The sequence below is a fragment of the Perissodus microlepis genome, chromosome 7, assembly GCF_051167445.1.
Source record: "Perissodus microlepis isolate ML-2025 ecotype Zambia chromosome 7, ASM5116744v1, whole genome shotgun sequence".
Lineage (NCBI taxonomy): Eukaryota > Metazoa > Chordata > Actinopteri > Cichliformes > Cichlidae > Perissodus > Perissodus microlepis.
In genome coordinates this window covers 46,505,115-46,529,116 of record NC_140467.1, presented here as the reverse complement: position 1 = coordinate 46,529,116, position 24,002 = coordinate 46,505,115, and the positions used below count along the sequence as shown (strand labels likewise).

The window sequence follows — 24,002 nt, the reverse complement described above, 5'->3', positions numbered from 1 at the left end:
TATTATTTGCAGGCAATCAGCAGCAGTTACACACAGCAGGACTCTGCCTCTCTATGTTTGTACCTGTGTGTTTGTGAGTAGAGGTTTATTTAGTGAAATATCCAAACATGTAAGAAGAAAAAAGTGTTCTAGTCTTACAGTTAGTATTAATTATAAATAAGCTGATCCGATTTAGTTAACATTGTACTTTAGTAGTAATGTTATCAATTATATTGAAATACCCCTCTTTTTTGACAAGAAAGGGGGAGTCTTGAGATTCGGAGAGTCTTCTGCAAGAGTGTCCTGGGCTGTCATTAGTAGAATTAATCTATAAAATGAATAAATAAATAAAAATGAAAAAATAAAAAGCCTGTGCATTCCCAAAGTGGCACCTGGGCAGTTTGTGAGTATTGGTTTCTTCCATGCAAACTATTTGCAACAGATGCAACTGGTACTTGCTACCAGATCTGACCACTCTCTAGACCTTCAGAATGAGATTTGTTTGTTTATTTATTTATTTATTTATTACACCTATACTGCAAGGTAAAATGTCAAAATATCTCACATGAAAAGGCATTCTAATCAAAAGCATGTTGGCGGATTGAATCCACCCTTGACATGTAAATGCTATTTCACCATTTTTGTCAAATTTAAATTGAATTTGCATTACAGCTCTTTTTTTTAAATGGGGGCAAAAATAGCTTTTAAGAAAGCATGCCAATTCCAGCCTATCACTAGCAAGGATGTGGCCATTTGAATTTCTGCTGTGGTATACTGCTATATACTCAAGTACAGGCCTCTGTTTCTGAAAGCTTTATTGTAACTTTTTTCCGTTTATTTATTTGTTGTCTGATTATTTGGCTTTTTATATATATATATATATATATATATATATATATATATATATATATATATATATATATATATATATATATATATATATATTCGCCGTTGATTATTCATGTTGTCGTTTACTTTTGTTGGTTGTGTTGGTGCAAATGTTATAGAGAGATAGCGCACAGAGGAAGGGGCGGGACGACATAGGACCCAAACATCGTCCAATGAGAAAACGCCCTGTTGGCCCAACAGGCATCCCGTCATGCTCGCGAACTCAGCGCTACGTCAGCAGTGATACAGAAACATGGCGGTGCCCATAACGGAGAGCCCGGCTGTCGGCGCTCGTTTGTTTATAACAACTTTTGTCACGACGCTAATATTTCACAGCAGTGTCGCCGACATCGCCGTGGGAGCTTCGACGACAGAGGAGGCTCCACACCGCCGGTTTGAGTACAAATACAGCTTGAAAGGGCCGCACCTGTCTCAGAGTGACGGCGGTATCCCTTTCTGGATCCACACTGGAAGTAAGTTTGTGTCCAGCTGTCAGCATCACGGAACCGCTGCTCGTCAAATCTCTTCGACAGCCGTTTGTCCAGCTGGCACGAGCACGGCTGAGGCCATGTCCTGTTTGTGGTTTGTGTTCAGAGGCGACAGCGGCTTGTTTTATTCATTCACAAGTGCACTAGGAAATGCTTTGATTTTAGCACTCGACTCCCAGTCTCATTTTCATTCAAATCAGTGCAGAGCTGAATAAGTCAGAGTTAAGTTAGAAGTCCTGACTGGCACTGGGGAGTGTGCAGACACAGGCCTCCTCATTGTTGAACTTTCCTCTTGCAAAAATAGGCCTTTGGAGTCTTGCATCACACTGTGAGTATCCCTGCTGATACAAGAAAGCTGCACCAGCTTACACTGCATTCTCTCTAAATAAACACCGCTCAGCGCCTGTACATAGTGGCCACCTTCATTAACATCCTGCAGGTTATTTCCTCAGTGAACTGTTTATTTTCTAGAGCTAAAGGTGGCTTCATTAAGTGTGTGAGTAGAGGTTGACAGGAAGCAAAGAGAGAGAAAACAGAGCACCCAGCATATTGTGAATAAACCTTTTTTTCTGTTGTCCCCTAACAGCTGCAAAGATTACTGTCACATTTGAATGCATATTAAATATGACCCTTTACACATTCCCAGAGCACAAGCTGATGCTCTTCTTTGCTCATTTTGTCTTACAAGAGCTCCAAAGCCATACTTCCTGTGATATAAAACTGCTAAAAATATTTATTCATTTATTGATTGATTGATTGATTGATTGACCTGGTACGAAGTAGAGGCAGTGTAGCATTTGGAGAGGGAAAAAAAAGCGTACAAACAAATCAGGTGCTAGGCAGTAAAGAGCTTATCAAGTAGGTACAACTTGATAATGCTGACGTGTAATAACAGTAATACACCTCTGCAGCAGTAGTGGAGGAAAAAACAACAACATTTATTGTGTCACTGAGTTCTTTTCCACAGATTCCTCAAAGTTTGTGATAAATTAGTAAGTAAACTCACTTTGCGTCCTCTCTCTGTTCTAGATGCCATTCCTAGCGCAGACCAGGTGCGCATTACGCCATCCCTCAGGAGTCAGAGGGGTTCTGTTTGGACGAAAAACAAAGTCAACTTTGAGCACTGGGAGGCCGAGGTGACATTCAGGGTATCTGGAAGAGGAAGAATGGGAGCCGACGGTTTGGTAAGAAGGGGAAAAACCTCAGTGTGGGCTGATTGTGCAGCTGCGAGGGTCTAGCTTCATTTTCCACCGTCTACTCCAGCATACTCCAAGCTAGCCTATGCCAGTCTCTTCCTCTTTCTCACGATGAGCATAAACATAAAGAGAAATCTTTCTAAAGCCAATAGGAAACAATTTTTTTCAAAGATGATAAGAAAATTTGTGTTTGTTAGCTGACCTTAACCAGTCACATGAATGGCTGAGGAAAAACACTCTCAGTGATCCCACACTGATTATCACTGCTTCTGGCTCAGCTCAGCTTAAACCCCCTCCTCTATATTGGACATTTAACAACCACGTATGGTGGTAACTCCTTGAGGTGGATGGCTTTTGCTCGGGAAACTGGTTGCAGATCTTCTGCACCAAAATAGTAGTTTTTCACGTTTGTCTGCAGCTGATAGTAAAATGTCAAAAGGTCCAATGCAAATTAGAAATGAAAAAGGTTCACCTTCAAAATAAAAGTTTTGGCTCAGTGCTGCAGCCAGCATTTTTCAAAAGGCACATCTTTTACTTTGAAGGGAACCTTCTCCATTTCCACTTTTCACAGTTTCACTACTGCTCAGAGAGCAGCTGGGCAGTGTTTGTAGACAAGATCCAACTTCCATTGAAACAAAGACTGTAGCAATATGGTAGCAACCAAAGCAGTCACAATGAGGGTTTATCTTACTGCTTGTGCAATACACATTTTCACTTAGCAACAAGGGTTGCCGGGGGGTCACTCCCCAGTCCATAGGGCTGTGTGACTGGGACTTTAGCAATCATTTTTCCCGTAACTACCATCAACATCCAATAACTAGTTGAGGAATAATAATTTTTCCCTCATAGCCAGTATTGACCGTGCTGATGGGAGAAATCTCCCCGTTGCTGTCCAAACAGACCAATATTTCTTTTGTGGATAATCTAATAGTAGATATTAAGAAACTTGCTTCTAAAACCTGTTTCACCTACATGCCCTGTTTCAGGTGTGTCATACCCATAGGGTTGTGTGACAAACACTGCCTAACAAATGTAATGTGAAGCATAAAGATATTGAGTTTACTTGTAAAGTAAAATAAAAGTAAAATTTTATTTGTATAGCACCTTTCAAGACAAAAATCACAAAGTGCTTCACAGAAAAACTAAAACATAAAGTTTAACCTTGTAAGAGGTTAAACTTCTCTGGGGAGCCTAAATGACACACTTCACCCAAATGCACAATTGCATCCTACAAATATGTAAAATTACAGATTTTTATATTGTCAATGATGTAGCAGTATTTCATGCAGTTCAGTTAGGTGCTGTTTCATGTATATAGCACCAAATCACAGATAATCTCAAGATGTTTTATATTGAAAGATTGAAAGAAAACCCCAACAATCAGAGATTAATAGTGACTAATGAGTAAATACAGAGTTGTGTATAAACACGTCAAGAGTGAAAAGAGGCGAATAAAGAAGAAACACACAATGCATCACCATAGACCCAGTAACCTTGGCCTGTTACACCATATTGTCATCTGACACAAACTTTAAGCTTTATCAGAGAGGAAGGTTTTAAGGCTAATCTTAAATAAGTGCGCTTCCTTCTATTTTTAAATACTCTAGGAACCGCAAGTAAACCAGCACTCCGAGAACAAAGTGTTCTGTTGGGGTGATATGGTGCTATGAGGTCTTTATGAGGCTGATTATTAAGCAGTTCGTATGTGAGGCGAAGGATTTTAAATTAAGATAAATATGCGTTCGTATCATGTATGCTCTGAGGCTGCAGTGATAATTGACAAGGACACTATAGCTTATGAAATGAACTTACACTGTATCCGTTTAGGTCAGTTGTTAACAAGAAATTGGAGTAGAGAAATGGTGCACTGTGTAGTCAGTAAGTAGCATTTTAATCTTTATTAGATAGAGATAGAAAAAGGAGAGAGGAAAGCAAAAAGAGAACAGATAAAAGATTTGGAGTATAACACTCAACTCAGCTGGGCACGCAGAAAAGGCTCTGATCTGATCTGATCTGATCACACTGTCTTAAAATAATATTGCCAAACCATCAAAATAAAAATCGTGTTAAAATAAAAGCTTTCCAATAGAAAACAAATATATGTGTATGTTTGTATATATGTAATCACCCATATATCAAATTTCCTTTAAATATTAAATCAGATATTCTTTATTCAGCTCTAATCCCATGGAAGTTCTTTCACATAAATTAGCTATTTATTGTTTTTTATTTTTGTTTACTGACTTATTTTTATGGCTGACAGGCCGTGTGGTTCACCAGCACACAAGGCCTTGAGGGTCCAGTGTACGGAGCTGCTGATCAGTGGAACGGAATTGGAGTCTTCTTTGATTCTTTTGACAATGACGGAAAGGTTGGTGTCAGCTATAGTTTTTAATAATGGTAAAACCTTAATGAGTAATAAGCGTAAAGTGTAAAGCACTATAGCTTTATTCACGTTTGTTTCTGTTATTGTGTGGTGGGAGCAGTCGGTTGAGAGACTTTCTGCCTATATTATAACAAACAGCTTGATTTCTCAGTCAGGAATCATGTTAGCAATTAAGAACCCAGAGCTTTTTGTTTATGTGAAATTTAAATTTTACTTAGTTAAATAAGATTACCTAAACATCAAATCTATTTCTGTGCTTTAGATGACAAAAAGGATTAATCTGTTTCTTTGTTTTCTGGGAATCTTTCCAGAAAAATAACCCAGCTATTCTCGTCGTGGGAAACAATGGCAACCTTGTTTATGACCATCAAAAGTAAGTAAACATTTCTTGCGCTTTCCTCTGATGTCATCACCAACTCGAATTTTACCAACTTAAAGAAGATTAGGAAATATGATTATATTTGCTTGGAAAGTAAATAATCCTCTCTCCTTCCTAATCTCCCTCGGGCGAGTGAAAGCTTTAAATCATTTTTTTAAATCTTAAATTCTGTGCCTACTGTACCATAAAGTATATACGCAGGCATGAATGTTATTATCTAATAAACGTGAGTGTGTTTTCCTCAAAGTTTAACCGTAATTATGAGGTGCAAGTAATAGTTTTTTGTTTGTTTTCACGCAGCGATGGCTCCACGCAGGCCCTCGGTACATGTTTACGAGACTTCCGCAATAAACCCTACCCTGTCAGAGCCAAAATAACATACTACAAAAGGACACTGACGGTAGGAGAAAACATGAACCTTTTAGCATTAAGTGTGTATATATTCACAATGTGAAGTAAGAGGAAAACAATGGCACTTTTGAGACAGTAAAAAATGTAGCTGTGTTTTTGTTTTTGCTTTTTTTCCTCTTCAGGTCTTGATCAACAACGGTTTCACTCCGGACAAAGAGGACTACGAGTTCTGCACAAAGGTGGACAACATGGTCATTCCATCTGACGGTTTCTTTGGCATTTCAGCTGCTACCGGTGGTTTAGCAGGTATTATTTTATTTGCTGTTAAAAGTCTTTACTGTCTACAAAATCAAAATTTCATAAGCAACGGATTTCTCTGTAATAATTCATATTCAACCCAGCAGTCGCTCTTAGCTCACTTTCAAAACTGAGCCACGCTCACAGACACTTTATCAGCCGCATATTTTTCCTCTTATGGACTTAGCTCCTCCTCTTACCTTCAAAACCATCCATATGAGGTGATAGCTTCACACCACAGCTGCAGATTTGTTGGCTGCACAGAAATGGTTTGAATCTTTTGTTCCACCATTTCCCAAACAGTGACTGTGGAGGTCATTTGAGTACAGTCCTTTTCTTAGCAGTGTGGTCTTCTGCTGCTGTAGCCCATCTGCTTCAAGGTTTGATGTCTTGTGCATTCTGAGATGCTTTTCTGCATTTCTTGGTTGTAAAAAATGGTTAACTGTCATCTTCCTATCAACTTGAAGCAGTCTGGCTATTCACCTCAGACATTAACAAGGCATTTCACCAGTTTTTGGAACTGGAACTCACTTCTCTCTTGTTCAGACCATTAAAACATAGAGATGTTTGTTTGGAAAATTCCAGCAGATCAGCAGATTCTGAAATACTCAGATTAGACTGCGTGGGACCAACAACCATGCCAAAAATCACATTTTTTTCCTCATTCTGATGCTCTGTTTGAACTTAAACAGGCCCTCTTGACCATGTCTACACATCTAAATTCTTGCTGCGATTTAACTGGATAATTAGATGTTTGTATTAATGAGCAGTGGCAGTAGTAGCACTAGAAATATTTCAGGTCTGCCTTCTATTAAAGACTTAATTTCATTTGTACTGTCTAGTAATTTTCTGTAGTTAAAACATTATTGAAACATTACCTCAGTCTTATGATGACGTTACTAGTTTTGCTGGTCTGGTCTTGACTAGTTAAATTGTTTCCATCTTAACATTATTGCCTATTAGTGCTACCTTTAGTCCTTGTTCCTAGTATCACTGTTTTGACTTACTGCTTATTGGTAATTGCTAATTACTAATATAGCATGATAGTATTACCTTATTGCAGTTGTTTCTGAGATATTATATTATAGTCTTAAAGTGTGGTAATTCAATTTTATTTCTGATGTTTGTGATTTTTCTCATTGAAATTTTCTTTTGTTCGTCAGATGACCACGATGTTTTATCCTTCTTGCTATTCAGACTCACAGAGCCTGGCCAGCAACCGGTAACTACATTTTTTTTTTTTTTTTTTTTTTTTTGTCTAGAACTCCTAATACGTTTCCAATCTGTTGTGTGTCTTTTACTCACTCTGTAGTTGTGTGTGTGTGTGTGTGCGTGTCTGTCTGTGTGTGTGCACGTGCATGTGTGTGTGCATATGCACTATACACCCAAGCAGAGCCTCTATTGAGTTCACAGAGGGGTTTTTTGTCTTTCCCATTGAAGCCCCCAGTTGAATCTGAGATTCCTAAAGAAGAGAAGGACAAGTACCAGGAGGAATTTCAGAACTTCCAGCAAGAGCTCGATAAAAAGAAAGAGGAATTTCAGAAGGAGCACCCGGACGTCCAAGGAGAACCAAGTTAGTTTTCTGAAGCATGATGGTCCAAACAGTTGTGTAAAATTACACAATGAATGAAAAATACACATTTGTTTTTATTTATATTCTATATTAATCTGTTACGTGTTACCTAAAAAAAAAAAAAAGTTACATTATTTGAAAAATATGAATCAGAATACATTCAAGACAAATATGTTCAAATACTACTTTTGTAAATCTACATGACAAGTTTACAAATTTCTTTTCTATAATTGGGTTTTAATCTGCAGTCTCTTTTTTCAGTCGATGATTTGTACGAGAGTGTGAATGACCGGGAGATTCGTCAGGTGTTTGAAGGCCAGAACCGGATCCATCTGGAAATCAAACAGCTCAACCGGCAGCTCGCTATGATCCTGGACGAACAGCGTCGATACGTCTCCGTCATCACGGATGAGGTCGCCAAAAAGGGGGCAAACACTGAGTCAGGACAGGTGGGCATGTCATCAAGAAGCAAACTTACGCAAGCTAAAGGTGTTCGCTGTAAAGCTCCAAAATAGATTTTTATATTTTGTTACGAATGGAGAAGCATGTTTCTTTTTTTTGTTTGTTTCTTTTTACATTTTAAAAATGTGTGTTGGGACTTTGGACTGTCTTTCTATGAACTCCTACCTTATTAAACGTTTCATCTGAGCGCTTATCAAAACATAGGAAACCCTTTATATGACAGCTGTAACAGTATGAACTTTGAGACCATTGTGCTTCATTTCTCTCTTAGCTGGATTCTGCTGGTCAGCAGCTGGGCTCCATCGTAGCCACGCAGCAGGAGGTTCTCAAAAGCCTGAACGAGTTGAAGTAAGTAACAACAGTGTTTGTTGTTGACAATCAGTTATTCTTAAAAAATAGCTGTTTTTTCAAAAAAACTACATAAAGACACATCCGTGATACTCCAGAAAAACAAGGGAAATCCTGCCGCTTAAATCCATCACATCACATTTAATCTTAGGAGAGGCTGGCTGCGACATCACAGGTGTCTGCTGTCCTGATAATCCAGCGGCTGTAACGGCTTCCTCCACAGTTGGTAACGCTCGATTTCTAGGCCCAGATTTACTGATGCATTGCGCCAGTGTAAACTGGGTTTTGGCACAGAGAGAAGATTGCCCAAATACCTAATACCAATTACCTAATAAAAAAAACTCATTTGCAATGAATCCGTTACATGATAGAGAAATACCGCATGAGCAGGATAGTGTTGCAGTCGTTTGGACAGACTTGACAGCTGATCAGGAAGCAGAGAAACCCAAAAGGTGGCTGATTAAGAATTCTGTCATACCACAATTACAGCTCAAAGTGCACACTGATATCCAGCTCTAATGTGCTTCTTTTAAAACCATAAAAATAGTCACCTGTGCTCAGATTTCATTTTTCGCAGGTATGGAATGAATAGAGAATGATTGATTTTGCTACTTAGAATAAGTGAGCCTGATTTGGTGTACAGGTTCAATGTTATATTAGGTCAATAACATATCTTTGCTTATGTATTGTTTACCATAAGCTCTTTATGGACTATGTCATTGTGGGCATGCCAGCATTTTTAAATATGTCTGCTGCTTGATGAGTGAGTCATTATGACTGACCTATGAAACAGCTACGTAGTCTTACTCACTCTTTTGTCAGCCATTTAGCACAAATATTTATTTTCCTTTCAGGAAAACTTGATTGACAAGTTTGATTCATTCTGGGCGCTTTTAAAATCGAGCTGCACGAACAAAGAAACTGGATTTATTTATGTTTATTAATGCATATTTGTCTTGTGTTAATTTTAACACACCATCTGCATAAAGATTTAATCAGAATGACAAGATATTAAAGATTGTAGTTTATGTAACATTAATCTCTCATGTATCACAAAAAAGCAAGCTGTTTATATGCCCTAAATCCAACAGGACATTCATTCTCAGATGACTGCATACATGATTTTCTTTATCATATTGTTGACCCATAATTCCCATGGCACTCGACTCTTGGTTACTCGTTTGCTAAATCTACCCAAGCACTCTCAGTTTTTGTTTTTTGCTTCTTTTTTTTAAATCCTGTAGTGAGTGGGAAGATGTAATAATTGAATATTAAGGGTGCTACACAGGAGTAAGCTGATTGGCACAGTAAATAAGTTTGCTGGCAAAAGGCTTCAGCAGCTTCTGCTAATGTGCTAATGTGAGCAACTGATCTGTATTACTTTGTAGCTTAAGTGCTCAGTTTATCCTGACCCGTCTTAAACACAGAGTTTATGATAGGACTTAGTCTCGCTCTAAACCTACATAGAGGGCTCTTTGCTCATAAATGGGTCACTTGGAGTAGACGAAGATTAGACATAGGGTTTAATAAATGCTCACTTACTTCCTCAAGGGAGATTTTTTTCCCCCCCCATGTCCGTGAAACAAATTAGATTTTGTTTGTATGTCGTCCTTGTTTCAGACCTCGACCATGTGGCCGAGCAAGAAAAGGCCCCTTCTTAGCACCGTTCTGCCCTTATCAGCTTAGTAGTCTTTAAATACATCTGTCATATACAAGCAAAATACACAGTGTCCCATCCTTTTGATTTCTTTTCACAAGCTCCCTCAGGGCTGTCTTGCTTACACTAGTGGAATTCTGCTCATTTGTCTTTTTTCCCCTTCATAATCGCCTTAGACGTGTTTAAGATGATAGAGGGGAAACTAGTTGCTTCCTCCCTGTAAGTAATCAACTTTTAGAAATTACATTTTGTTGAGAAATGTGATCCTGGCTTAAAGTCTTTCTTCTCTTCTGGGAATGCTTTGCATTCAATGTAGTCTTCCTTTAGTGATTAATCTGAAAGTGAAGATGCAGATTTACAGATTTCACATTCAGTCCTTGGTGGGCCTCAGCACTAGCACCTCAGAGTGGTTTATTCTGCTATCTGACGGGGTGAATGTGAGAAATGATTTGTACTAATTTCCATTGATAAGTCAAGGGTGAATGGCAGCTTGACACAAATCTTCCAGACAGATGATGAAGTGACCAGGATAAACCAGTCTGAACTGGTCAGCATATGTTCTTTTGACCCTGACTGTTCAGTTAGTGGTGCACAGGAGTTATAGAAGAGTGTTTCTACCAGATATAAATGAGCAATTTAAAGATTGAGAATGTAAAATGCTTCCACGGGCGATCAATTACAGTTAGAAAGGCTCTCAATTTCACACACATCCACATTAATGGGGACCAGCTATCAGATGCTTTGTTAAATTTTTCAGACATTTTTTTTAATTTTGTCGTCAGCATGTTAGCCGTCCCTCTCATAGACACATAGATGCATAATCCACGTGGTGTCCCCCTGTTTCTGAGCCATTTCTTATCCCTCTGTACTTGTAATCTGTTGTAAGAACATGTTTTTATAAGGGATTAATTTAGCAATCATGACCTCTTTTATCAGATGGCAATTTTCTGTTTTTTCAAAGTTTGAGAATATGTAGCCTCCAGTGAATAGGGATTAAAAGATTAATTTTTAGACAATTTATATGACTTTAAATAAGCAGCACCTCACAGCATGTTTACTGTTCAACATGTTTCCCCACATGAATTCAATCAGCAGTGATTTATTTCAGTCCTTTTGAGGCTTCTTTAACGTTAATGTCCAGTCAGTAAGCATGATGTCTCTGTCCCTCTGCAGAAGCTCCTTTCACGAGTCGCTGAGACAGATTGGCTCTGTCCAGAATCAGGGTAATCAAGCCGCTATGGGGACATACGAGACCATGCAACATTTCAGCGACATCAAGGAACATCTGCACACCGTCAAAAGGGACGTGGAGCACCTGGTTCAGCGTAATGCTCAGGTATGGATCAGAGTCTGAACTCTTCTGATCTGTTTTAGAGCAAAAAAAGTGTTGACTGAACTCGCTGATCTGCATTGTGTTGTTTAGAATCCAGCTGACAAGGTCCTGAAGTGTCCCGAGTTGCCTCCCATGCCTTCCTGCTTATCCACTGTTCATTTTGCAATCTTTGTCGTGGTCCAGTCAGTCCTATTCTTCTGCTACGTCATGTACAAGTAAGATATCAGGTTGTAATTTGGGTTGCATCTGCCTGGAAATCTAACCACTCCTCTAATTTTTTTGCATCCTTTTCTTCTTTTCTTTCGCAGAAGTCAACAAGAAGCAGCAGCTAAGAAGTTCTTTTGATGACCTACTTTCATAAAGCCAAAGTGTATACATGAGGGAATGTCCATTTTCTTTTCTTTTTTTTTGATGGGGTTTGATTATTTTCAGTGTAAGTTATTTTACTTGAAAAATTGGTTTTGCTGTAGATGTTTTTTTTAATTCATTGCAGATTTGTAATTTGATCAGTGTAACACTTCTGGATTTCCAACATGATGTAACATGTTACTTACAGTATTCCTGGTTGGTCAGATGGTTAGATTTTTTTAAAAAAAAGAGAGAAATCTGCCACAGTCTCATTCCCTGAAACAGAACCTGTGTTTTGAAATGTGCAATTTTGTATAAAATACAGCAGAACTATTGATAATGTAAACCCAGACATTGGATTTCTGGGACTGTTTATCTGTTTCAGTTGAGTCAAACATGTCAGAATCTGACATATCCTCTACCTGAACAATTTACATAAACGACTGTAAACAAATAACTGCACCATGCCTGGTTATTGTTCCACACTTCATACATGATGCATCTATGCTCAATAATTTGTTTTCTGTTAATTTCTCATTATCACAATTTTCCCACCTATTGCAAAAGACTTCCTGGACGCCTTATTAGGTTAACCATGCTAATACTGGGTTGAATCCTCATTTGCCTTCAGAACTTCCTTAATTCTAAATGTCAAGATGCTTAAAACATTCAACAGACATCTGCACATCCACGACTGGACTCCATTGGACTGTGATTGGGTGACTAGAGGCCATTTTAGTAGAGTGAACTCACCTTCATGTTTAATAAACTAATGTAAGATGATCTGTACTTTGTGACATGGTATCATGTGCTCGTGGAAGTATTCATCAGGGGATAGGTACACTGTGGTCACAAAAGGATGAACATGGTCTGCAACAATACAATACTAAGATTATGGTGTTTAAATTACATTGACTAAGGGGCCCAAAGTGTGCGACGAAAACATCTTTGACACCAGCAGCCGGAACCCTTCATAGGTATCCAGAAGAGCATCTTTTAATGCACAACACGTTGAAGCAGATCCACTATAGCAGCAGAAGACCACATCAGGTGCAACCCCTATCAACTAAGAAAATGAAACAGGTGTGACAAATCCATGCTTTTGTTGTTCACACCAAATTCTGACCCTACCATCCAAATGTTGCAGCACAACTTGAGACTCATCAGATTTTCTCCTTTCCAGACCATTCTTTGTAAACTCTAGATATAGTTGTGCAAAATGTATTGACACAAAATATAGTTGTTGTGGGCCTCGGATCAATTTCATGGCCATCCATAAATTGGTTATTTATTTGACTAGTCTCAATACAGAGACTAGAATGGCAGCTGACCAGATCACTGTTAACTGGAAAACTGGAAAACAAGCAAAACATTGTGTAAAAACAAACCAAAACAAATTATATTGATTTTTATATTTTGGTATAAAAAGTGAAAGATTCAATTCTTTCAGAGGCAAAAAAGAGCAAATTTACTTCTCTGGGTTTTAAAAAAATGTAAAAACTGAGAAGAAAAAAAACTCATATTTGCCATCAACTTCTCAAAACAACTGTGAATAGTTACAGAAAGCCCACCATCTCTGGGCAGGTCATGCAGGATGAAATAAAGGTGAAGAAGGAAAATGTTCTCTGGTCCAACAAATTAAAAGCACTTTCAGAAATCATGGACACCATGAGGGGGAACATCCAGCTCATTACCAGCACACTTCACAAACATGGGATGGTGGTGGCTTCCTGAGCAGGTAAAGTGATTACAAGTGGGGTAATTATGACCCCATTATTTTTTAAATAGCAATAATTTCTCTTTATTTGTTTATAATACTGTTTCTTTCCTTTATGGTGCTCAATATATTTTGAAAAAATATATCAGCAGGATTGTACACCCTGTCACCGGTACTGGTACTTATAAAGCACTTCTCTGCTGTAACTGAGTAGAAAAGCATTACATCCAAAGAAGAAGTCTCATTCACCCAATCATACACGCATTCACACAAGTGGTTTTATTTTCCATATTCAGACTGATGAATGCAGGTTCATCTCCAGGTGCAGTATCTTGCCCGAGGATACCTCGATACGCAGACTGGAGGAGTACTCAAGGCTCAAAACTACAACTCAAACAACTGTACAGATCCTCTGGTGCCAGACATCACAGGCCACCATGACAGGTCTCATATCCATCCTCCTATGGCTGAGAGCTGCTTTGAATCCAACATGAATGAGGCCTCCACAATCAGGCAGGTGGTTTAAATGTTGTGGAGGAGTTCTCTATGATGTTGTTTGATTGTATTAATGAAATTAAAAACAACAAAATAAACTCTTACAATCTGCACTGTACTCTCTTTGGTAGAATGAGCACCACCTAGTTATTAAATCAGCAGAGCAGCTTTCCTAAAATGTTCAGCGTGCAATCATTCGTGTACAGGTTCCTCGCCAAACTTGAATTTTGATTGAGTGATAGTGAAATGAAATGAAAGGTCCCCACCCCTCCTCCTGTCAATCATCCTCCCACGGAACAATAGCACTGCTTGAGGGATGGCTTCACGGGGATAAACAAGACTCTAATCCTGCTCCTCTCTCTCCACCCTGCTACTCTGCTCTTGGCAGTATAAGCTGCACATGGGCCAACCCGTACTTTACTAATATGATTAAGCAGCAGTGGGTGGAAGCCACATATGTGTGGTGATAAACTGAAGACGCCCCACTCCAAAATGATTTTTGACACGAACGCGTCTCCAACTGTTGCCAAAGAATTCCTGCAGTGTCAGAGTTATTCGAAAAACATCCAGAAAGTCCCGCATGATTTAAAAATAGAGAGAAAGCAGGCCATCTGCCTCTTAGTATAGTGAAGCAGGAAGGATTAAATCCAGATTATGGACGAGGCAAAACGTGTGTGCGTTTAAGTGTGTGCATGTGTGTGTGTGTTGTGTATGTTTCTGTTGCTTGTTGCCAGTGTGTCCTTGGGTCCATAGACAAGCAGCAGGTTAGCTAGAGAGCTACCACTGGATTTGACAGCTATAGGAAGCTGAAGAGAAGGGGAGCAGGATCATTTTCATCAGCTCAAAATTCCTCATAGCCGTAAAGGGTAAAGAGTCCCAGAACTGAAGATGGCTTTCTTGATCAAGAGCATGATTGGGAACCCCCTGTCAGGAATGGGTCTTGGCGGTGGAGGTGACAAAGAAGAGGAGGCCACCCCCTCAGATCCTGCCAAAGCCGCAGGGATGACACGCGAGGAGTATGAAGAGTACCAAAAACAGTTGGTGGAGGAAAAGTAAGTAGCAACATGGAGGGTACCCCCTGTTTTTTTCTTAACGGCTGTCACAGGCCCACCAAGTGCAATCTGACCTTGACGAGCTGTATTCTGTTTCATCTCATTCATTTCTTTCACTGTTTTCCCTTTTTAATCTTAATATATGACTTTAATCTTCACACGTTAGCCTCGCTAAATCTTAATGCCAATGTGTATATTATTTCTTTTGAATTTACAATAAGCAAGGTGTGTTTCTGAGCAGTGGATCTGTCATTGAAGGTCACAGAAATCATACCACCACAGTAAAAATGCTGTAACATTTAAACTTTTTTTTTTTTTTAATTCATATTGTTCTACAATATAATCCATCAGGGCTATATGTCATAATGGACCCAGCTCAGTGATCTTCTATAATCTGTCATCTGATTCTGCATCGAGAACAGTTATTACTGACATTTTGAGTGACTTATTCAAATTTTGAATTTAAACAAATAATCAAGCAAAACCTACCGCGTGAAGAGCATTTTCTCACTTTTTTTCTTTTCACTTTCTTTCTTGTCTTTAAAAATAAAGTAACATTAATCATTTTGCTACATTAAATATTGAAATAATGGCATAATGTGAGTTTGCAAATAATTAAATTCAATTAAGTTTTTTTTTAAATGCACAGATTCTGCAGCATGAAGCAGATCCATGCAGCCTGTATTACATAACAAGTTTAATCCTGCCTCTCTACTCCCATGTTTGGGTACTTAAATCCGTTTAATTTTGAAAGGCATCAGAAAATGTCTACATTTGTATTAACTGCACAATCCTAGCATTGATCAAATTCTCCAAAATGATGATTCACACACAAATTAAAGAAAACGAAAGATAAAAAGCACCTCTTCAAAGCAAAAATAGGCCATCTGTAATCTGTACAGCTGTGAATAAAATTTCAATAAATGGGAGTTTGTTGGAAATCTTAACCTTAACCACCTTGTTGGTTTTTTCACTATAGTTTATATTGTGGTGTCTTGGCTGGATTTTAAACCTGCTTGCCTCAGTCTAGCCCAATAATCCCATCTTTAATTGGCTGGAAAGTACACGAGCTTTGTCTCAAAAATGCAGGAATATGTAGAGTCTGGCAATCACGATCATCACGTTTTTAACTTATCACTGATAACCTGAAATCATGATTCAAAGATCAAAGTATCATCATTCAGAAAAAAGTTTAAATGTTGTTTATAATGTTACAGTGTAATAATTTATATATTAAATACGCAAATTTTCTTGCTGAGCAGCAGTCTCAGCATGTACTTCATCTTTTAAAGTTATAAGTGTTAAACTTGGGCAGCATACATCAAGAAATATTGTATAATTTTTATTATAAGAAATATTAATTTTACATATTTTACATATTTTTTAAAAGGTGCAAAATAAGAAAAAAAATTACATGTTAAATATTAAAAAAGAACAGCTATACCACATATGTCTACTAAACGTAACTTTATTAAAACTGCTGTTAGATACAGCACGAGCGTTCCAAAAACAGCTAATAGGTAAACTAGCAGTAAGTAAAATGTTATTTTTTATATATTAAACTACATACTGAGAGCCTGTAGGTGGAATGAACCATGTTAGTACATAAAACTGAAATTAACTGGAGGATGTTAAAGGCACTGAGCATTGATGAACACCAAACAATAAAAAGCAGAATAAAATACTTTAAAGGTTTTTTTTTTTCTGTAGTTATGTCAGAATTTAAAAGAAAATCTAAAAGTAAACCAGATTTCTTGCACATTCGTGGTTCGGGAAAACTTTTAATTATGACTAATGGCCAACACTGAAGGATAGTTTACTAATAACGTTTTTTTTGTCCCGGAAGGATGGAGAGAGATGCAGATTTCTTGCATAAGAAGGCAGAGAGGGCAACACTGAGGGTATGCCTCAGAGATAAATACAGACTCCCAAAGGTAAGTGTACCCACATTTTTTTTACTTTTACTTTGGGGATTTACTCAAGTTTGGTACAGATTCATTATATTAATTAAGGCTGTGTCAGGTTCCATGAAATCTGAATAATTTTTATTGCTTTTTGGTGATTTTCGCTAGTACACCATTGTCTACTAATATAGTAAATTACAGTTATTGGTTTACTTGAGTTAATAGACTTCAAGGATGCACTTTCAATACAAGAGTTCACTTTTGCAAGCATTTTATAAACATATTAACATTCAATATATTTCCATAGAAGCTAGCTATAAACAGAGGTAAGTACAATTAAAATTGCAAATATAAATATATTAATATACCTAATAGACCCTGGTAGTTTTGGTTTAAAAAAAACCATGAAAACATGCTTATACTGTATCTGCTCACAATAAATGTGTTTTAAATTGTTTAAATGTAATTTTTTAATTAGATTACAGGTATGTATGAGGGATTTTTTTAAGGATTAGGGCAGGTAATAATAATTGACAACCCTTTATTAAGCTTTATAAAGGAAATTAGATGGCTGAGCTAAGTGCCCTGTCTGTAGGTAGAAATAACTACTTTATGGTTAGTTTAGGCTATCTTAGTCTAATAGTAGTGCTTGGCAACTCCAGCCTGGACAACAGGAGGTAGAAGTCATGCCAGTAGATTAGTGGAAAAAGAGATTCAGCCAGTGTCCTGGAGATGTTAGCCTATGTGTTGCGCACTGCGCCTTGAGTCAGACAAAGCCAATTGCCACTGAACAGGTGTCCCAGGCTCATCAGGAAGCACCAAAGTGATTCAGAGTGATCTGGCTTTAAGAAACAGCAGCATCTACTTTAGAGTGTTCAAAGTGAGCTATTCCAGGATTTCCAAGGACTCTGAAAAGAAAAAGAAACTGTAATGGAAGGAGAAAAAAAGGTATGGTAGATTTTTTTTAACACCATTTAAAGCTAAAGACCAAAAGAGGGACCTTTAATTTGATAAAGATGTGATTAACTATGTGTTCTTTGGTGGAAATGGCAAAATAAGTTTCTGTTACAGGTTTTCTAACATCGTGATTGTTATTTATCTAAATGAAGTGATGACCTTGGCTACCGGAGGTGTTTCTAACAATCTCTTGCAGCAGGCATGTCATTGTTTGTGTTTGTATTTCAAACGGCAAATGGATTTCTTAGCACTGTTTTTCTTCTAAATTGAAACCACATAATTATCATAAGGATAATGGCTGAAAGAAGTACGTGCAAATGTAATTATGCTTGGAGAATGATGGCTACATCGCTCATCACTCTTAAAGGGAACAAAGGTCAAAGTGTTTTTACTGGAGATTAGCATGTGAAATAGATTTTTCAGCAACAAGAAAAAAGCAAAAACATTCTTTGAATTATGTGAAGCAGACAATATGAATGAAAACATTGGTGTGGTAAGAAATAGGAATGAGGTCTCGTGCAAGGCTATAGAGGATATCTTTAGATTCTAATAGGAAAGGATAAAGCAGGTCTGTGATAATCCCTCAGATTGAACTTTAAAGTACCGGTAGTCACAGCACAGTGCCTATTGCATGACTATTCCAGATATTAAGTGATTAGATTTTGTTTGTTGAAAAAAAAGGCTTTAAATTTAGCATCTTTTCTGATGCAGTGACACATGAAGTGTGGCAGTGTGGATAATAACATCAGATGAGACTCATGCCTGCTTGATAAAAACACAGCCAGCCGGAATATCCTCGAGTGCAGTTACTTGAACGTGGATTAAGACAGATATCAGAGTCTTTCTGTTTGTCTTCTGCCTTGTTTTTAACTTTGCTTGTTTACAATTTGATTTCAAACCCAGAAAAATGTGACTAATTTGAAAATAAAGGGGTAAAAGGTAGATCTTTAAAAAGCCTGTTCAATTCTCTTTGTAAGAATTCAACATAAAATGTAGAAATGCAGTGATTGCTGTCGTGTCATTATCCAGCTTGTTTTATAAATCAACTTTCACCTTAACGCACCGATGTTCCTGGATTCTGACCGTGCTCTCTGTTCTGATGTTGTCATGTGCAGAGCGAGCAGGATGAGAACATGATCGAGATGGCCGGGGATGACGTGGACGTGCCCGAGGAGCTGCTCAAGATGGTGGATGAGGACGCTACAGAGGAGGAAGGCAAAGACTCCCTCCTGGGTCAAATTCAAAACTTGCAGAACATGGACATGGACCAGCTGAAGGAGAAGGCCTCGGCGACGGTCACCGAGCTAAAGACCAAAGCAGAAGAGAAGTGTTCCGTCATGTGAGCGGCCAGAGAGGGCGTGTGTGTTCACAAAGTCGGGAAGAAGAAGAAGAGAGAAGAGAGGAATGAATATCACCACTTCCTGGGGAAAAAAAAAACACATCTGGGATACAGTCAAAACGTAAAAATGCCTGCAAAGTATTCATTTTTCTTATAAGAACGAAAAGGCATTATCTTCACCAGGGTGTTATATCTTTACCACAACCAGTCTGCATCTATTTAAGAATATACATTAAAGGTTTCCATGTCAGCTGATTACTCGGTGGGTAATCGTTTCCAACTTTCCATAAAAACAAAATAATACTATTTTAAATCATGTGCTGAGTGCCCTATCCGCTCCCTCCCCCTCATCCCCGTTTAGAAAAGAAATCTAGAAAAGTACATTTTCCTGATCCACTGCCACGGTTGATTTCTTTTCATAACTCCTTCATAAAGCTACAGGCCCTGATATATTTCGAAATTTGTAATTGTCGTATAATATAGACTTTTTTTCTCTGTTTATCAAAAAATTTAAATGTTCAATCTCTAAAATTGTTTTGCGGTTCATTAAAATAACCAAGACTTATTAAACCAATCCTGTCTGCGTATTTCCACTTTCCTTTTGGTTTCATGGTGATTCTAGATTTTTTTTTTTCTTTTGTATATGGTGTTGAACTAATGAAATGTAGTCTTTTTTTTTCTGTCGGTGTTACTACAACAGGTGATCTTTACAAGTTTTGACATTATAGTTGTAATAAAAACTGTTGTGTCTGACACATTTGCGGAGACATTTGCAGATTTGCACAAACTGTAATTTCAAAATCATTACAATAAAAGCAATGCTCATAAACGCTTAAAACACACATGGTGGCTACACTGAGAAAACTTCAAATAAAGACATGTGTGGAATACAAGTAATGTCTTGGTTTGCATTGTTAAGCTTGAAATATCTTCTCAAATATATGACTTTTTTATGTGTCAGTTATGTGCAGCAATTTAAATGGAAACACCTTGTTATGAATGAACTGTGTATGGTAATGTGATTTTATAATCAGATTTAGTGGCTTTTAAACTGGTGAGCCAAGCAGAAATTCTGTTGTACAGACATCAAATATTTAAGATTAAGTAACTATAATCCCATCTACTGAATCAGGACTAATACAGTAAGTAAATAAATAGGTCTTAATTTAATTGGGCATTATCCAAACAGTTTGGAACTAAGGCAGAAAAGGATGGGGGCTGGGGGGACAGGGAGTCACAACCTTAGGAGTTTCACATGAACCCAAGATGTGGATTTGTAAAGTCTGGAGATTACGTCTAATAGGATCAGCACAGCCAAGGTTGTCAGCCTGTGCCGTCCTCCTCTCTTTCTCTCCAGATGAGAGGACAAACTCAGGTTTTGAAAAACCAACTATCCAATTCTCCTTTTACAGAACAAGGAAGTACTAGCTTGGAATATTTCCATAACACCCCCATTCAGCCAACAAAACCTTTGCAGTTTAAATATGCTTGCAGACATGCTTGTACAGTGTGAAACAAATGGAGATTTAAGAATGAAAATATTTTAATTTCTAACTATTTAAAGAGCTAGCAAAAAGTAATGGCTAAACAGTTTAAGCTAACATAGTTAGCTTAAAGCAAGCAATGCACTGTTAAAGTATACTTTTTCTTAAATTGAAAAATTTACTGTTGCTAAAAAATAACCAGTTATAATGAAAAATTATATGATTACCCATGAGTATTGATATACATTGCTAAAGGTAAGAGTTAAAGCACTGAAATAATAATGGATAAATGCAAACAATAACACTAGTTAGCTACCGGTAATCATAATGGCTTAATACTTGAAATTGTTAGCTCCTTAAGGTGCTAAACAGAGAAACTGACTCACCAATGAGTGCAGCCAGTGCAGGTTTAACAAAATATTAACAGGAGCAGAAGTTCTGTTTGTTGCTTAAAACATTCTCCTGTATACTCGCAGCTTAATTAGAGTTACCTACCAGCGCCATAATAGTTTAGTTATGCTCACTGATGCACTGTGGCAACAGAAACCCTTTATTAATAAGTCAAGGCTTTTAATTATTCCCCAGAAGGTCACAGCATTGGTCAGGATGAGCATAATGTAAATCACAATCTTTACTTTTCTACACATCAGATGGATGAGTTTCCACTAAGTCATCACAGTAAACCTATTGTTAAACCACTTGTTACACTGGACCTGCAGTGGAGCCCTTGGGACAGTTTTAATTTAATAAAGTGCATTTAGTGTAAAGTTAAAATCAGAAAATCATCACTAAAAACACAGACAACATAATGGTAATGTTTATTATTAATCCATTATTCAAGATATTATTACCTTGTAGAACTTATCAGTAACTAAAATGGTTTTCCCCTTACCCACTGTTGTATTTTTCTATCTAGAATAATGATCTTTTCAACTAAACTATTTAAATATTGTACTTTGTACCTATCCATTTGACTGTATCCCCAAGCCATGCTTAAACTTGGGAATTAATTTCCAACAAAGTAAAATCTAAATCATACACCATCTGGTTTTTCAGTATTGTTTTATTTCTTCACAGTACATAAATGGATTAATAAATGAAATGCTAAAGTACAATCCTACATGGGGTATCACATCATTTACACACATCAACAATGTGTGGCAAGGCAAGGCAAGGCAAGTTTATTTGTACAGCACAATTCAACAACAAGGTGATTCAAAGTGCTTTACAGAGACATTAGAAACAAAAACAAATAAAAAGCATGATTTAAAATTGATTAAAACAAGCAAACAAACAAACAAACTAATTAACAAACAAACAAACAAAACAGTATATAAAATAAAAACAGATAAAATCAGAACAGTAGATAAAATCAGTAGTTAAATGTACGTTTTGAAATTTAAGCTTAAAAGTGTGGATTTGGTGCTTTATTCAAATGCAGCTGAGAACAGGTGAGTCTTCAACCTGGATTTAAATAAACTGAGTGTTTCAGCTGATCTGAGGCTTTCTGGGAGTTTGTTCCAGATATGAGGAGCATAAAAGCTGAATGCAGCTTCTCCGTGTCTGGTTCTGACTCTGGGAACTGATAAAAGACCGGATCCAGATGACCTGAGGGATCTGGAAGGTTCATACTGGGTCAGGAGGTCACTGATGTATTTTGGTCCTAAACCATTCAGAGCTTTATAGACCAGCATCAGAACTTTAAAGTCTATCCTCTGACGGACAGGCAGCCGGTGTAAAGACCTCAGAGCTGGACTGATGTGGTCCACTTTTTTGGTCTTAGTGAGGACTCGAGCAGCAGAGTTCTGAATGAGCTGTAGTTGTCTGACTGATTTTTTAGGTAGACCTGTAAAGATGCTGTTACAGTAGTCAAGCCTACTAAAGATGAATGCATGGCCTAGTTTTTCCAGGTCCTGTTGAGACATCAGATCTTTTATCCTTGAAATATTCTTGAGGTGATAGTAAGCTGATTTTGTTATTGTCTTAATGTGTTTTTCAAAGTTTAGGTCTGCATCCATCACTACACCCAAATTTCTCGCCTGGTTTGTGGTTTTTAGATGTATAGATTGAAGTTCTCTGGTGACCTGTAATCGTTTTTCTTTGGCACCAAAGACTATTACCTCAGTTTTGTTTTTGTTTAGCTGGAGAAAATTGTGGCACAACCAGTCATTAATTTCCTCAATGCATTTACCAAGAGCCTGTACAGGGCCTTGGTCTCCTGGTGACATTGTGATATATATTTGTGTGTCATCTGCATAGCTATGATAGTTTATTTTGTTGTTCTTTATAATCTGTGCCAGTGGGAGCATGTAAATGTTAAACAGAAGGGGTCCCAAGATGGAACCTTGGGGAACTCCACATGTGATACTTGTCTGCTCAGATGTGAAGTTACCTATTGATACAAAGTATTTCCTGTTTTCTAAGTATGTTTTGAACCAGTTTAGTACAGTTCCTGAAATACCTGTCCAGTTCTCCAGTCGTTTGAGTAATATGTTGTGGTTAACTGTATCAAATGCTGCACTGAGATCCAGTAAAACTAAGACTGATATTTTTCCACTGTCTGTATTCAGACATATGTCATTGAACACTTTGGTCAGAGCAGTTTCAGTGCTGTGGTTCTGTCTAAAACCTGACTGGAAGGCATCATAGCAGTTATTCTGTTTTAAGAAGTAGTTGAGCTGTTGAGAAACTGCTGTGCAAAGTTTTTCATACGGTTCTGTCCTTATCATGTAACAGTTATGTTTATTTTTAGCTTTTTGGGGCCTTTTTGCTTTTGTTTTTAATAGGAGAGTAAAGTAAGCAAGAAGGTAGGGGAGGAGAGTGAAGAGGGAAACAAGCAGGGGACACTCAAACCCAAGGTACTGTAGTGAGGATAATAGCCTTTGGTATATAGGTTGTTTCCTTAACCAGCTGAATTACAGTAGCATCAAAGTTAAGAAAAAAAATGTTGCTTTCTTATTGAGAGCTGATGAGAGCGAGGAGACTGATATCACTAACAAACAGTTCGGGCAAAGTTGGGTCAACAATATGAGACGTTAACGTTACTCAGTCTACCAGTACCTCTGTTTTTACTGACCCCTTTGTCAGTTTTATAACCAAATATAAAACCACAAAATTACCAGGTTTTGGATTTGCTTTAATTAGATGTAAGTAAATGTTTTGTACAGAAGCTGGGCTGTTTTCTCCTGTTTACAGTTTTCATGCTAAATATCTGGCTTCTGGATATTTACAATACAGATGTGAGAGGGGTATCAATCTTCCTCTCACTCCCCCTCCCTCAAGAAGTTCAAATTTCAATCTCTAATTTAGAATAATCTGAAAAACTCAGGGTTTTGTTTTGGTTTGATTTTTGATGACATTTAGTAGATT

The 24,002-nt window shown here is 37.6% G+C and overlaps 2 protein-coding genes across 2 annotated transcripts; both read left to right on the top strand.

The window, feature by feature from the left end:
• Positions 1 to 1,076: 1,076 nt before the first annotated feature.
• On the top strand, positions 1,077 to 12,142 carry lman1 (lectin, mannose-binding, 1). Its single transcript, XM_084935449.1, has 13 exons — positions 1,077 to 1,340; positions 2,385 to 2,539; positions 4,815 to 4,922; positions 5,249 to 5,310; positions 5,617 to 5,716; positions 5,850 to 5,973; positions 7,128 to 7,186; positions 7,405 to 7,537; positions 7,799 to 7,986; positions 8,271 to 8,347; positions 11,178 to 11,340; positions 11,428 to 11,552; positions 11,646 to 12,142. Exons 1-13 carry the CDS (start codon positions 1,121 to 1,123, stop codon positions 11,680 to 11,682), a joined length of 1,551 nt encoding a protein of 516 aa, XP_084791575.1. The 5' UTR covers positions 1,077 to 1,120; the 3' UTR covers positions 11,683 to 12,142.
• Positions 12,143 to 14,390: 2,248 nt separating this feature from the next.
• On the top strand, positions 14,391 to 20,737 carry cplx4a (complexin 4a). The gene is made up of 3 exons (XM_084935448.1): positions 14,391 to 14,949; positions 16,796 to 16,883; positions 18,926 to 20,737. Exons 1-3 carry the CDS (start codon positions 14,786 to 14,788, stop codon positions 19,151 to 19,153), a joined length of 480 nt encoding a protein of 159 aa, XP_084791574.1. The 5' UTR covers positions 14,391 to 14,785; the 3' UTR covers positions 19,154 to 20,737.
• Positions 20,738 to 24,002: the final 3,265 nt, after the last annotated feature.